Genomic DNA, 13819 nt, shown 5'->3' on the forward strand with positions numbered 1-13819 from the left:
GCATATAGAGATGAAAAAGAAACTTGAACTTTCAATTTCCAGTTCTAACATTAGGAAGTTTGTATAAATATGGTTCACAATACCTAATCGTGGATGTTGACCCAGAGAGCTAAAGGTCATTCCTAATCAGTTTCCCTAATATTACAAAAGCCTATGAAAACTATAATTTAGCAGCGAACTTACCCGATAACCTTTACAGAAACCATAGAAGCAAAGTCTTCTGTCAGCAATTTGTGAAGACAATTCACTTTCTAGAGGCTGAGTTTACAATTAAAAATTAAAGGTGGGGGGGTACCTTCAGGCAGTGCACAAAACCATTGCCAAACAATCACCTACCATGATGACTTGCAGGAGATGATCAACCACCTCTTTCACTACCAAGATCATCATCTACTTCACTCCCATCTAAGCAAAGGGCATTGTTATTGACGCTTTGCTCTGAACTGGCATTGCTGCACGTGGCAAGAGGAGAATCTGATACACTAACCGTCCTGCTTCTTGTGGTCCCTGACCTCACACTATACATAGAAGAAGCTGGGATGTTCGTCATTAATGGGCGTAAGTTTCCTGGAATGCTTCGCCTTATATCCTGATTAAGGAAATCCACAAAGTAAAAAACATACACCATACAACACCCAACAAGTGCTTAGCTCTTACTCTCATAGATCTATCTAAGAAACTCTGACAAGTTGTATTATAAGGAGACAAAGACACATGTTTTGTTTATAAACATCTCACCAAATCTATTTATGGCATACCAATAGAGGGTATCTCATTGTGGTAGTTGTCACTCGACTGGTGAGGTCTCAATTACCCCGCCCTCAGAGTGCACCACAATTCTCACCCAATGTGCATGTGTGTTATGGAAAGTCTGGGGCTCATGATTACTTTACTTTAAAATCTAAGATTACAAGACCCCAACTTGACACAAAAATGGAAATGGAAATGGCACTCCTCTAAGATATTCTATAATACAGAATATTCCAGAAAGCTACATCTGACAGATCCCAGGTGCATGTCATTTTGTGAAGGGCAACATAGATGAAGGGAATTCTGATTGCACGAAATGCATGAGTCGACCAGTCTTTCTTCCAGTCCCACCGTCCTATATTCTAGTTTTCCTATGCAAAACAAAAAAGGAAACAAAGCAAGAAGAGGAGGAGATACATACCATATGCCTCAGAGCCATATCTAAGGATTTTTTCGAGAGTGTTCTTCCAAAACCTGAACTATCTGGGGATGATGATGACTTCCCTCCAGAGTTATTTTGGGTAGAGCGTGGGTCATCTCGCTTTGGGGGTGCCAGTTTCCGCATGTTTATTACTCTCTCAACCATCTTCGTTCCAATTACAACAGGGCTCACATTATCACTAACATTAGAGGGTGATCGACTCACTGCAGGAACAGAGCTTCCACTGGTATGGATACTACCATTTGGAGTCCGTCCCCTTGAAGGAGAACATGATTGTCTTCTTGTTCTTCCATTGGAACCAGCCTCAACAGAGGATGATCTAGCAGTGGGAGCTCCAGGCCTACCCCTAGAGGCTGAAACTGGCCTTTCAGGTAGTGATGTCCTCAGATTTGGGGGAACATCGAGTGAGAATCCAGGCATCTCTGAGGGTTTCCATGGTCTGGATTTTACAGTTGGAGAACTGCCACGTGATGGCACTGGCTTTGTTGCTGTTGTGGGAGCCGACTTCGTAACTGAAGAAGACCGTCCAGGAGGAGCAGAGACCCTTGGTACACTTGATGTAGTTGGTGTTCTACGAGTTGGTGTTGCTGACCTTGATATGGGCTTTGATGCTGGTACAGTGGGTCTTGCTGTTGGTGTAGAAGATCTAGCCACAGATCTCGTGGTAGGGGTTGAAGATCTTGCAGGAGCTGTGGACTTAGAGGAAGGTAAGGTGGTCCGCGAAGTAGGTGTTGAAGATCTTGCAGGAGCTGTGGACTTGGACGAAGGCAAGGTGGTCCGCGAAGTAGGTGTTGAAGATCTTGCAGGAGCTGTGGACTTAGAGGAAGGCAAGGTGGTACGCGAAGTAGGTGTGGAAGATCTTGAGGGTTTAGCTGGTGCTGTTAATGTTGGTCGTCCAGTCGGTGTTTGAGGTCTTGATGCAGTTGAAACTGGTCCTCCAGATGAGGAAGGCCTTCGAATTCCTAAAGTAGTTGAGTTCAACCCAGGCAATGAAGTTGGTTGCCTACATAATGAATTGTCCCTTGGTGCAGCCTCAGTCTGCGGATTTGCTAACTGCAACAAAGTCAGAAAGAAAATGACACGGCAGCATGACTTCAAAACTTAAGAAAGAATACTGCCACAAAAAAATTAAAAAAAAAATAAAAAAAGGGAAAAGTCCCAACTCCCAAACAATGCTTTTCCTTGAAACATCTCAACAAAATTATGAATATGAAAACTTTTGAAACAGTAATAAACGAACCTATTCAAACCCATTTCATTTATTTCCTAACTCAGCATAATGGAGTTCAGATAAATTTATATTTCCTAGATTCAACTGTTCAGCCACATTAAATAAGCAAGTCAAAATGCATCCCATGGCAACAGTGTAATAAGGTATGTATTCGTCACAAAAAGGACATTATCTGCTATTTTTCTCAAATTCCTCTTCTATATAAACACTAAACCAATCTCCCTCACTGAGTATTGGTCCACTGATTCCAACACTCTGGAGTTCGCTTTCTCAATGGTAACATGACAGAATGGCATATTGAATCAAGGAGCTAAAATCGAAGGAAAAATAAAGTTTTTTTATGCCAGACAATTACAACTAACACAGTGTAATATAAAGGCCTGGTTTGGTATGGTTATATTTCAATTTCATGGGGTGCTTTCTGTTTCGAAAATTGTTTGGTTTGATCTTTGCATCTTATTTCAGTGAAATAGAAATCAAATGAGAACAGAAATTCTGAAATAGGCGAGAATCCCTTTCAATTTTGAAATTGTAGTTGATTTCACTCTAGCTCTTTAATGAGCACACGGTTAATTTGATAGGCAAAGCAGTAATTTCAGGTTAAAAATAAAACATCAACCTTCTTCTTCTCTTGATGGTCTCACCACCACCATGCCACCGCTACCACCCTACCACCACCTCCACCCAGCCACCATCACCACCACCCTCTCCCAAAGAAATATAGAGAATCTATCCTCAAAAATTGAACTACCCCATGGATTTCTTGGTTCTTGAAATATTTAAGATTGATGCAACCAAAACAATTTCAATTTCTTGACCAAAAATCTATTTGGTGACTATTTCATGAAATCAATCTGAAATTAAAAAGAAATTATACCAAATCTGGCCTAAGCTTGTCATACATGCAAGGGGAGGAACCCCCGTCCCCCCTTTTCATATCAATGGGTCTCAGAAGATCTGGTAGTTGTGTTTCAATTTGTGACTTCCAATAGTCAGGGTTCTGTGGCTCCCACATAATAGAACACCCATCAAAGAATGGATACTTCCCTTGCATATTCTAAATGTGGATGTTCAATGCAGTTGTGCTTTTCATTCATCACCACCTGTTTTCCCATAAAGTGGAAGTAGGGAGATAGGTTCAAGTTCATGATGATTACGATACTTAGTTTCATGTATCACCATCTATAAATTTTAAAATAATGGTTTCCATAGACTGCAGTGGGATATTAAGCATCCAAAAGCTAAATTAAATTGAGTTCTCACCCTAGACTTCAAGGAAGCAGGTCGTGTTTTAGGAGTTCCAATCTGATTCATTAACATCTTCTGTGATTCCATCTCCAAAGACGGAAAAAGAGGAGTACCAGGGGGTGTAAGCAGCCTGTAAACATAGCAAAATAAATACCAATTCCAAAGGGACCTTACTCACCAAGCTCAAAAAGAACCCCAAAGCATTAAAACTAACATCATCAATTTCAAGTTCATGCTATGCAAAGCTACTTCATCATTTGCAACCATAACATAGTCTGAGAATATTCAGAATTTTAAGAAATGGACATCAAATAACAAAGAAAATATTGAAACTTAACAATGCTATCTCCGTTGCCTGGTTTCCACGTTCTCCAACAAATACAAGTGTTTTCAGCTGATAAAAAAGATTACAGAAGAAAGTTGGGCAATAAAGCAACATCTATATAAAATAATTGCATCTGCAGTGAAGATGTGCTGATGATTGGTATGATAAGGAAAGACAGAATCAGAAATGTTACTTGACGCAACTTTACAGTAGCACAAGGAGATGAAAAAATGAGTTAAAGTTGATTGAGATGACTCAACTATGGGAAATGAGTACCAGCAAATATGACAGTGAGGAATGATATTGCATGAATTATATGTTCTGAAAGAAAGAGGCTCAAGATCACCTGCATGCTAGTGGTGAAAAAAGACAAAATGGGTTGACAGCAGACATAACCTTACAGAAAAAGAAAGGTTAGAACAGGATTATTGTAGCTGACCTCAAGTGATAGGGAAAAGGTTTAGTTTGTTGTTTTTGTTGCATCTGTTGTTTACTGATGGTTTTGTGAGAATATAGGAGTAAGTGACCATAAAATTCAGTTCCATACGTGAAGGATTTATATATTGAGTATAGCCCTTACATCTGTAAAGTAGTAGATACCAGTTGTCTTTGAGAGTGGTTCGTTTTGTTACTTTAGAGAATTGTAGGGAGAATAGACTCATGGATTTGAGGAGAAAAAAATATGTACAACATGATTGTTTTCAAAAGAATCAAGAATTAATAATATTGTGTTGATATCTGCGAAAGCAGGGGTAAGGCTGCGTACATTATGACCCTCCCCAGGCCCCGCAGTGACGGGAACCTTGTGCACTGGGTACGCCCTTTCTTTTATCTTGTCGGTAAAACCAGACTTTAGAAGCAAATGGAGAAAAGCCAAATTGATGGAACAAGGACTACAAACTTGCGCTGCTAGTGTTGCATTCCCAAAGGATACAGAGAACAAGGATAGAATTGCATTCCAATAAGAGAGGATTAGATCATCAGAAGTTTTTCCAAAAAGTGGCCATTATTTCAAGACAAAGTAACGTAGGCAATGTGGTTTTGAACATTTATTAAGATTTCCACATCTTAAGGCTTTTCAGAATGCCCATACCTAATGACACTAGTTCAGTTTCAAGGAGTCCATTCAATCCACCACTAAGAAAAATATAGGATGGATTAATCCTCAAGTAAAGAATTCCTCCATCCATTGCTACAGAAACTGGACGTGAAGATTATAAAATTGACAAAGGATAAGAATGGAAGCAGAGAGAGAGAGACTCATGTCACTCAACAACTTATGACTTAACAGAGAGAGAGTAATGGTTAAAATGATTTATATAGTCTCCATCTGGTTGGAGTGAAGTGAATGGAAGGGAAATGAAATTAATACCCCAAAAAAAAAAAAAAAAAAATTTTAACTGGAAACTTTTCTAATCATTACCAACAATGACACTGTAACTAAATAACTTATTAAGCATTGTAACAAAATTTCACTTCACTTTTCAAAAAAAAAAATTGGTTTGAATAGGAAAATATGATAGGGCAAGGGAATATATTAGAAACATTTATTCACCATATTTGATAAGATATTAAGTTGGCTACAGAAGTTTCAATTTTCTTTTTGATTAATTTTTCCCTTCATTTTGTTTTACTTGTAACCAGACAGTGCCATGGTTAATCCCAAATAATTATGCAACAGCTTAGCTGAAGTGCTGAACTGAATTGAGAATCCCCTAGCTAACAGTCCATTCTCCTTTTGATAAATCAAGACAATCTAATAAATAACAGGAGTCACAACTAAGAGGTAGGTCAAACATTCAAATATAGTAGTTGATGTAAATGACAGTTAGATAGTAAAACGCTAACCACTGGACAGCTTTTCTTTTAATTGTATCCAACTGGTAACCAACTAACTTAAACATAGAATAGTCTCTGGCAATAATGATAACCTGTCTGATCTAATTTTCCCTACTAAAAGGGTTAGTATTGTTGCAAATCAAAGAGATGTTTCCACATTACCAATCATAATCATTTTTATCATTCTCTGAATTCAGGAACTCATCAGCCCCGGTCTTCCGCGCAGGTGTGGGCGTGACAATCTTAAATATGGGAGAATTGTCAGGTTTAGATCCTGCAGCAATAAATTATTTGTAAACAAGGGAAATGAATATGAAAACAATAGCCAGAGAACATAAAATTTACGAGAATGGTTGATCATTTTGTAGGCTTTCAAAAGGTGGCTAAAGAATTCCACAAAAGCAATCTCAATAACGAATTAGGAAGAGATAAATTCCCTTACAAAATAGAATATCTAAAGGAGCCATTCTAACAATAGCCAACAAAAGAAAAATGCTTGAATTTGTCGACACTCTTAACAAAATATGAATACAATAAGTAAAAATAACAACAATAATCCGCATTTCATTAATGGACCAATTAAAAGCTCAACAGTCGATATTCCACCCTTTGATCAATTAAGAGCAATTTCAAGCGCAAGACTTCCAAAAAATGCCTATCAAAGACCTCGAAACCTAAAAGCCTAACAGAAAGAAAACAAGAACCGTACCCAAAGGACCGTCGAACTCTTCCGAGTTCTGAAGAAGAAGGTTATCCTGCTCCTTCTCGCGTTTCCGCATCTCGAGAAACAAAGCCAGCTCCTCTTCCTTCTCCTTCATCATCGTTCCGAGCCTTCTCACCGGCTGCCTCTGCTGTACGGACGCCAGCATTCGTGATTCCTGAGCCCTAAAGCTGCGATTCATTGCCGAATCTAAGCTCCAGTAACAAAAAAAAGGTCAAAATAGAGAAATCTCCCACCTAAAACCTATCTTGTCATCCACACCTCCAAAAAATGAACTGTCTTGAGTCTTGAAAGAGAACAAAATTCCTCTAACTCTCCCCAAAGCGAAAACAAGACCTGTAGATCTTAAATCCAACTCAAGAGCTGTGGAAATCGTCTGAAAAACCAGGTACAAAACTGCAAAATAAGCTGCATTTCTTCTAACGTCCACGAATCGAAGCTGTCTATAAAGAAGAAAAAAAAAACCTCCTGATCTCCGCCGTTTCTATAAAATCAATTTCCGAGCCTTAAAGAGTTTAAAAAACAAAACTTAAGCTTTAGCTCCAGCTTAGCTGAAGATGACCGCCATTAATGCAAGAAACAAAACAACTCAGAAAGAGAAAAAGAGCGATCGGATATGGAAGCTAGCAATGGAGGTGAAGAATATGGAGTGGTATTTTAAGTTTTGTGAAGTCTGAGAAATCGACAGGTGACGCTGTGGACCAGCGGAGCAACGAGAAAGGGAGCAAAGGAAGATCAAAAGCTTCTGTTTATCATTTTGATTTCTCTTCCGACGCCAATCGCCATTACAAACTTACCAAGTCAACAACCGCAACCAAAACAATTTTCCTTCTCTCTCTCTATCTGGTCGCGTTTTCTCTCACTTGAACTTGAAGGCTACTACGTTTTCAGATTTTTGAAAATGGAATATTTGGAGAAAAACAAAACGACACAGAAGCTTACGCGAGATGAGAGAGAGTATGTAAATATCGATATGTTTAAACATAATAACGATAATACCCTCCTTTTATCTTTTGAAAGAGAAAAGGGCGCTTTTCAGAGTTCGTCGGTTTTCGATCGTACATATTCGAGTCGACTCACCAAGGATTCAAAATACGGAATCGGTCGGAAAACCCTAGAATCGGTCCTCAGATCTAAAACTCGAAGTTTCTAGGACTTGGACCAAGAATCAGCCAAAATCAGGATTGACCATGGCTGATTTAATCCGATTTTTGAAAGGGTGCAACTCGCTCAGCAGCAGCATGGATGGATTGCCATACCTAAAAGCACATCTCAATTATTTTACTCACATTACTCACATGACTCATGATGTGGCAGTTTCTTAACTTTATGGATGGATAAAGTTCCTCATAGATTAATCATTTCATGTCAAATTATGTGTAAAAATTCAATCATATGTCACATTTGTATTCAATTCTACATTTGTATTTGAACGGTCCATAATTTTTTGCTCTTATTTTAAATATGGGAAGTAGTTTTTTTGTAATGGAGTGTAGCCTACGCCAACACTCCCATGTGTCTATATCTCTCCTCCTTAAAACAAGGGGATAGAGATGTCTTTTCACATGAGGAGGAGAGAGATAGACTTATGGAAGTACTGGCATAGGCCACACTCCTTGATAGAGAATTTTTTCCCTTTAAATATATATTTGAAGGGAGATCGTTTTCTCTGGGGGAGTGTGGGCCATGTGGCCCCTGCATTCGTGGAAACCAATGAGAGAGGGTGTAAAGGCATCTTGGGGGTCGGATTTTCGTCTTTCACAAGGGACGGGGAGATCATTTCGCCTCTCCCCCCCCAATTTTGTCTAGACCATATAAGAACCATCTCGTACGCCCTTGAACCGACCTCTCTAGGCATGAGTGCTACACTCCCCTAGAGAACTTTTCTCCATTTTTGAATTATTTATTTTTATGGAGAAATGTTCTTTGTGGGTGAATGTACCCATGGGTGAATGTACCCATGTGCCCCAGACATGAGGTAAAATGACTGCCCTGCCCCCATGAAAAACGATAATGATCGCTTTGTTGATGTTGTCGCATGTGCTCTTATTGACCCCACATGTACGCAAGGGCCACGCTCCTCATAGAGAACTCTTTCTCTTTTTATATACAAAACTTGGATTATGTTCAAATTGTATGAGTTAATAGAGAATGAATGATGGAGTCTATTTGTACGCCAATTTTTATGTTCGAGGTGGTTTGCCAAGTGGCAAATATTACTTCGGAATCTTTTATTAAGTTTCACAACATCCATAATACCACCATCTACCCTAAAAATAATGATTAATTTATATATCTTTTTTTTTTCTTGCATTTCAAAAATAACTTACACCATGGGTCATTTTTTTCTAAAAATGATCTTGCCCATTATTTCTTGTCTTTTTCAAGGCCGGAGATTTTATTTTGATTTCAAATACCTTCTCGCACAAAGCAGTGTTGATTGTCACTACGCCTCCCCGGTCTCAATCGGATTTTTATCCACTGCTGTCCAATGACCAGACAGCAGGGTGCTATCCGTTCACATGGGGGGTGAAATGACCATTTAACTTTCCCTCGGGCAGTGTGTTTGGGCAAGGAGGTTAAATGGTCATTTCACCCCCATGTGAGTGGACAGCACCCTGCTGTCCGGTCAGCGGACAGCAAAGGATAAAAATCCGTCTCAACCCCAGCCCTTTGTATTTTTATTTGCTCTATTTCCTACCCGTTCCATTTCCTCAAGTTCCTCTAATAGAGGGGGATGGACCCCAGCTAGGCAGGGTTTGGGTGGTCATTTTTTGCCCCCCTCTATAAGAGGAACTTGGGGGAATGGACTTGCCCAGAAAATGGAGTAGATAAAGGTCCATTCCCCCCCTCTAGATTCCCCCCACCCCCCTCGGACCTTTATCCGCTGCTGCGCCGCACAATGCGCACAGCAGCGGATAAAAATTCCACCCCCCCTCAAAAATTTGTTTTGAAAAACAATTTAGGTATCACATGTCCCTTAAGTAGTAGAGTTACACGAGAAGCAGAATTTTTTGAAACAGGATTGCTTTTCAACGTTGGAATAAGTAAGCAAGGAATGGAATTGATTAGTCCATTGACGATTGTAAACGAATAAATGTACCTTTAAGATGATTTTGTACTCACTATGTACTAGCTTGTGTCACATGGGACTTTCATTCTTATTCTTTCTTTCCTTGTTAGAAATTTGTAAAAAACATTTCTTGTGAAAGAAAGATGCACTGTATTTAGGATTTTCATCCTCTCGAGTGGGCAGTACACTATACTTAAGAATCCAACTATAAAAACATGGGCAATGACATTATTTTATCATCTCAAGTGCTAGGTGGATGATTGGATTCTTAAGTGTTAAGAGGACAAATTTCCTTGTATTTAACACCCCATCTCTCAACTCCTCCAATCCCCTTAAGTATAGGTCTTGGATCGGTAAATCCAGATCAGTATCAATAGAGGCCGATATTAATCCTTGATCAGTATCGTTAACATAGGCCAATCAAGATTCGTTTTTTATAGCCTTATATCGTGCCAGATATCGTGAACTTAAACTATGAGTGGTAGAGGCAACGTGATGTTCTCCTAGGACCGCACATCATTAGTTCTGTTATTAGTTGTATCGAAATTGCATTGGTCTCTCCACTGACTCCAATTCCAATGGCAAAGGACTCGTAATATCTCTCTAGATCTGGCAAAAGTGAAAAACCCCCTGATGTAATTCAAATGGAGGCTGACCACTGGGCCCACTCTGGCCTCACAAGATGGGCCCTATGGTTGCGAGTTGGAGCTGCCATAGCTTATGGCTAGAGCAGTGGGTAATCAGAATTAGTGGATCAGGGGAAGGTAGATCTGATCTCTTCATACGTAGATGTTTGGAGTCTTTATGCCTATTCAGGTTTGGGCAGAATATTAGTTATCTTTGCCTTCCTATGCTTCTGGTGATCAAAGAAAGAAGGCAATAACTAGAAAGTAAGATTTTCTAATTTTTCTATATATGGGCAAGAGATCGTTGTGTGGTTGTGTAGTGCTTGCACTAGCTCAAGGGGATCAATAAGAGGATTAAGAGCACATGCAGGAACATTTGATTAAATGAAATTTTTTAATCATTGGGGTTGAGCGATAATTTTGCACATTTCTGTGTTTGGGCATAAGAACAACGCAACTGATTAACGTTCATTTTTCCTATTTTTATTAATTAATTTTGTATTTAATTGAATTAGTGAAAATCGAAATCAACAGAGGTTAATTCCGCTTTGAATCAAGTGATACGATTGATTCGATCTATTCCAATCCAAACATGGTAGAGATCAATTTAAACTAAAAATGCATGGGGAAGCAGTTTTCTGTACGGAAGTGTGCCCTATGCCAGCACTCCCATGAGTCTATCTCTCTCCTCCTTAAAACAAGGTGGCATAGGTGTCTTTTCACATGGAGAAGAGAGAGATAGACTCATGGGAATGCTGGTGTAGGCCACACTCCTGGATAGAGATCTTTTTCCCAAATGCATGACTAGAAAATGATGTGAACAACATATCAACAAAGTCTATAAAAACAATAAAAAAAAAGGTCTTTCTAGGCATCACTATGCTTTGTGAAGTATAATGCTTTATTATTTGCCACGCGGTAGTACATGAGTTAGTCCACATGAGAGAAAACCCAACATACATATCAATGGCCAAATTTTATTCCAAAGTAAGCAAAGAAAATTGTTCAAATTTTGACTAAGTTTTAGTAAAATTATCAAAATACTATCAAACGAAGATTAATATATATATAATACAAAATGACATCTTTTGCAATTTTAGTTACTTTACTCATTTTAAACTGAAATTTTACCAATGAAATTATTGTTTGGTCTTTTATCACATGGACTAACCCATGTACTACCATGGGACAAATGGTGAAGCGTTATACTTCACTAGGCATAGTGACGGAAAAATACCCTTAAAAAAAAAAAAGGGAAAAGATCCTCACAATGTTGAGTGGGATTTATCCCCACGTTCTCTCACAAAAAGAGTTTGGGGGTTCACACTGACTCATTCTCTTCTCCGACAAAATGTAGGTCCATACTATATGAACCTGTCTCCCATCCTCTCATTGGTGTGATTCCCCACTTTGACGTCATGGGAAACCTCCGCCTTACAAAAAATCCAAAACGTCTGAATTCTAAACTAAATAGCAAATATGACAGGTTTTCATTAAAAAAGAGTTACATATTAGAGGGATCAAAATCAGTGGCTCTATGAAACCCAAAAAAAAAAATAAAAAATTAATAGTAGAAAAGTAACACATGGTGGTGGCCTGGTAGGGATGCCCTTCTCTTTTTTTTGGTAGAAATAAGATTTATTGAAGAGAACAGATTAAACTCGCGTTTCTTGAAACAACATCGATAGAGAAACAAGGTCAGAATTGGATAAAACTATCCTATCCATAATAGATAGAGTCCTCTAGCAACGGAGTGTGCAACAAAATTAGCAATCCTTAGAAGAAACTGAAAAATACATTTAATCATACACATAAAGGTCAGCCGTGCAGATAATGCCTTACTTATGGGTCCCATCTTCCTTAACTTTGACACACACCAAATCATTGGTGCCCTATGCACCCATGCTATGATCCTACGCCATTCCCATAGTAGACAGTCATGGAAATTGTGCATTTAATAGGAAGCATGGGACAATGATTTTTGAGGTTAGAGTTTGGTTCATTGAATCATGGATGTGACTTCAATTCAGATGAAACACTTGCATTTAATTCCCAAAGGCCCAAAGAGAAGTAAATACAGATTTCAATTTATCAATTTAGTGATGCTCTCCTAATTTCGGTTGAGACATCCCCATCTGCATTGTATGGTTATGGTACCATGGGCAATGAATCAAGTGCAATTAGCTGAAACTTTTGCTTCCAACCTCAAACCTTTCCTCATTAGAGAGATTTGGTAAAATATCACTTCGAATTAATGATTTCAAGTTTCAATCCTTAAACTTTTTTTTTGTTTTTTGTTTTGGATAGGTATCCTTAAACCATTCTTGGTGAGGAGTAATAGGCCCGTGCGTCTGACACAAGATTAGAATTCTAACTCTTCCAGAGTGGTTTCTCACTGATGGCTCGGGCCCTCCGGGGAGGAGACCTTCTTTGTCCTCCACCTAAACTGCACAGGAAAGACCCAAAGCCAATCCTAGGGAACAGTAAAGCTTCATAGGGTCTTTCTGTCCAAGTGCAGGTAGTCCGCATCTAATAGTGTTATTTACCAAATTGGTTGCCATGGGTCAAGTCTTTGACAATAAATAAGTACTTCTTGACCATGGTTCTAAGTATCGGTATCAGGTGATATGTACCGATTTTGCTAGTCACTGATACCGATACCGATACTGTATCGGTATCGGCAGCACGGTACGGATAAGGGGTAAAATGGTCAAAAAACTTGTTTTTTTAAAGACATTAAGGGATAATTTCTCCGATACAGCCGATACTGTATTGGTATCGTATCGGTTTTACGTGTTGCCGATACTTGTTCCAATACCTTGCACTAAAACCATGTTCTTGACTAATCAACTTTGTACAATTACACCCAAAAAAAATATTATGTACTTGAGGATTGAGTTTTCCTTCGCCCATGGTGAAAGAAGAATTCCTTCCTCGATGAGTGGGTGTCTTGGGATAGTCATCCTGAACAATGGGAAGGGCATCATCGATTTCATATAATAAGGGGCAGAGTAAATATGACCGTAAGATGGTGGATGAACCTTACTCCACTTAATGATGTCAAATAGGTAAAACTTTGGTTTTCAAATTTATTTGATAATGAAATAAGATCATTATTTCACTATTCAAGCATCTTCAATCTATATATTCTATGGTAAAGAAAATGCCATATAGTGCACGTTGTCCTGTATCCTGACAGAGGGGGTACGAAATGACTGCCACACCTCCTGGAACTCGAAAAATGACCAGGGATGTGACGATCATTTCGCACACATCATGTGTCAAGGTGCTGAGGTGACATGTCTGGCACAACCAGGTGGCGTTGTTTCTCCCATATTCTAAATAGAGTTTCATATGATACTTCATATTCACTTATTTCACTTTGATGGCATGTGGACCACCAAATTAATTGTTTTGTCCTCAATTATATCAAAATTTTCTTTCTTTTTCTTTTCTCAACCCCAACCTCCTCATTTCCAAGGGAGAGGAGAAAACGATATAACCATTCAGATTCCAACATTCCATGTGATGCTTTAAATTGGATGGTTATCCAACATATAAGAA

The 13819-nt window shown here is 38.8% G+C and overlaps 1 protein-coding gene across 2 annotated transcripts; it reads right to left on the minus strand.

Moving 5' to 3' along the window:
* On the minus strand, window positions 1-7169 carry LOC122671705 (flocculation protein FLO11-like). Of its 2 annotated transcripts, XM_043869084.1 has the most exons (7): window positions 6954-7169; window positions 6874-6919; window positions 6545-6726; window positions 5998-6109; window positions 3687-3801; window positions 1172-2245; window positions 1-589 (listed from the first exon to the last, which is right to left on the minus strand). In XM_043869084.1, exons 3-7 carry the CDS (start codon window positions 6702-6704, stop codon window positions 359-361), a joined length of 1692 nt encoding a protein of 563 aa, XP_043725019.1. In that variant the 5' UTR covers window positions 6705-6726; window positions 6874-6919; window positions 6954-7169; the 3' UTR covers window positions 1-358. The 2 variants fall into 2 exon arrangements, with proteins under 2 accessions (XP_043725019.1, XP_043725018.1); XM_043869083.1 differs by lacking the exons at window positions 6874-6919; window positions 6954-7169 and having other exon boundaries at window positions 6545-6830.
* Window positions 7170-13819: the final 6650 nt, after the last annotated feature.

Source organism: Telopea speciosissima, chromosome 8 (assembly GCF_018873765.1).
Source record: "Telopea speciosissima isolate NSW1024214 ecotype Mountain lineage chromosome 8, Tspe_v1, whole genome shotgun sequence".
Classification (NCBI taxonomy): domain Eukaryota; kingdom Viridiplantae; phylum Streptophyta; class Magnoliopsida; order Proteales; family Proteaceae; genus Telopea; species Telopea speciosissima.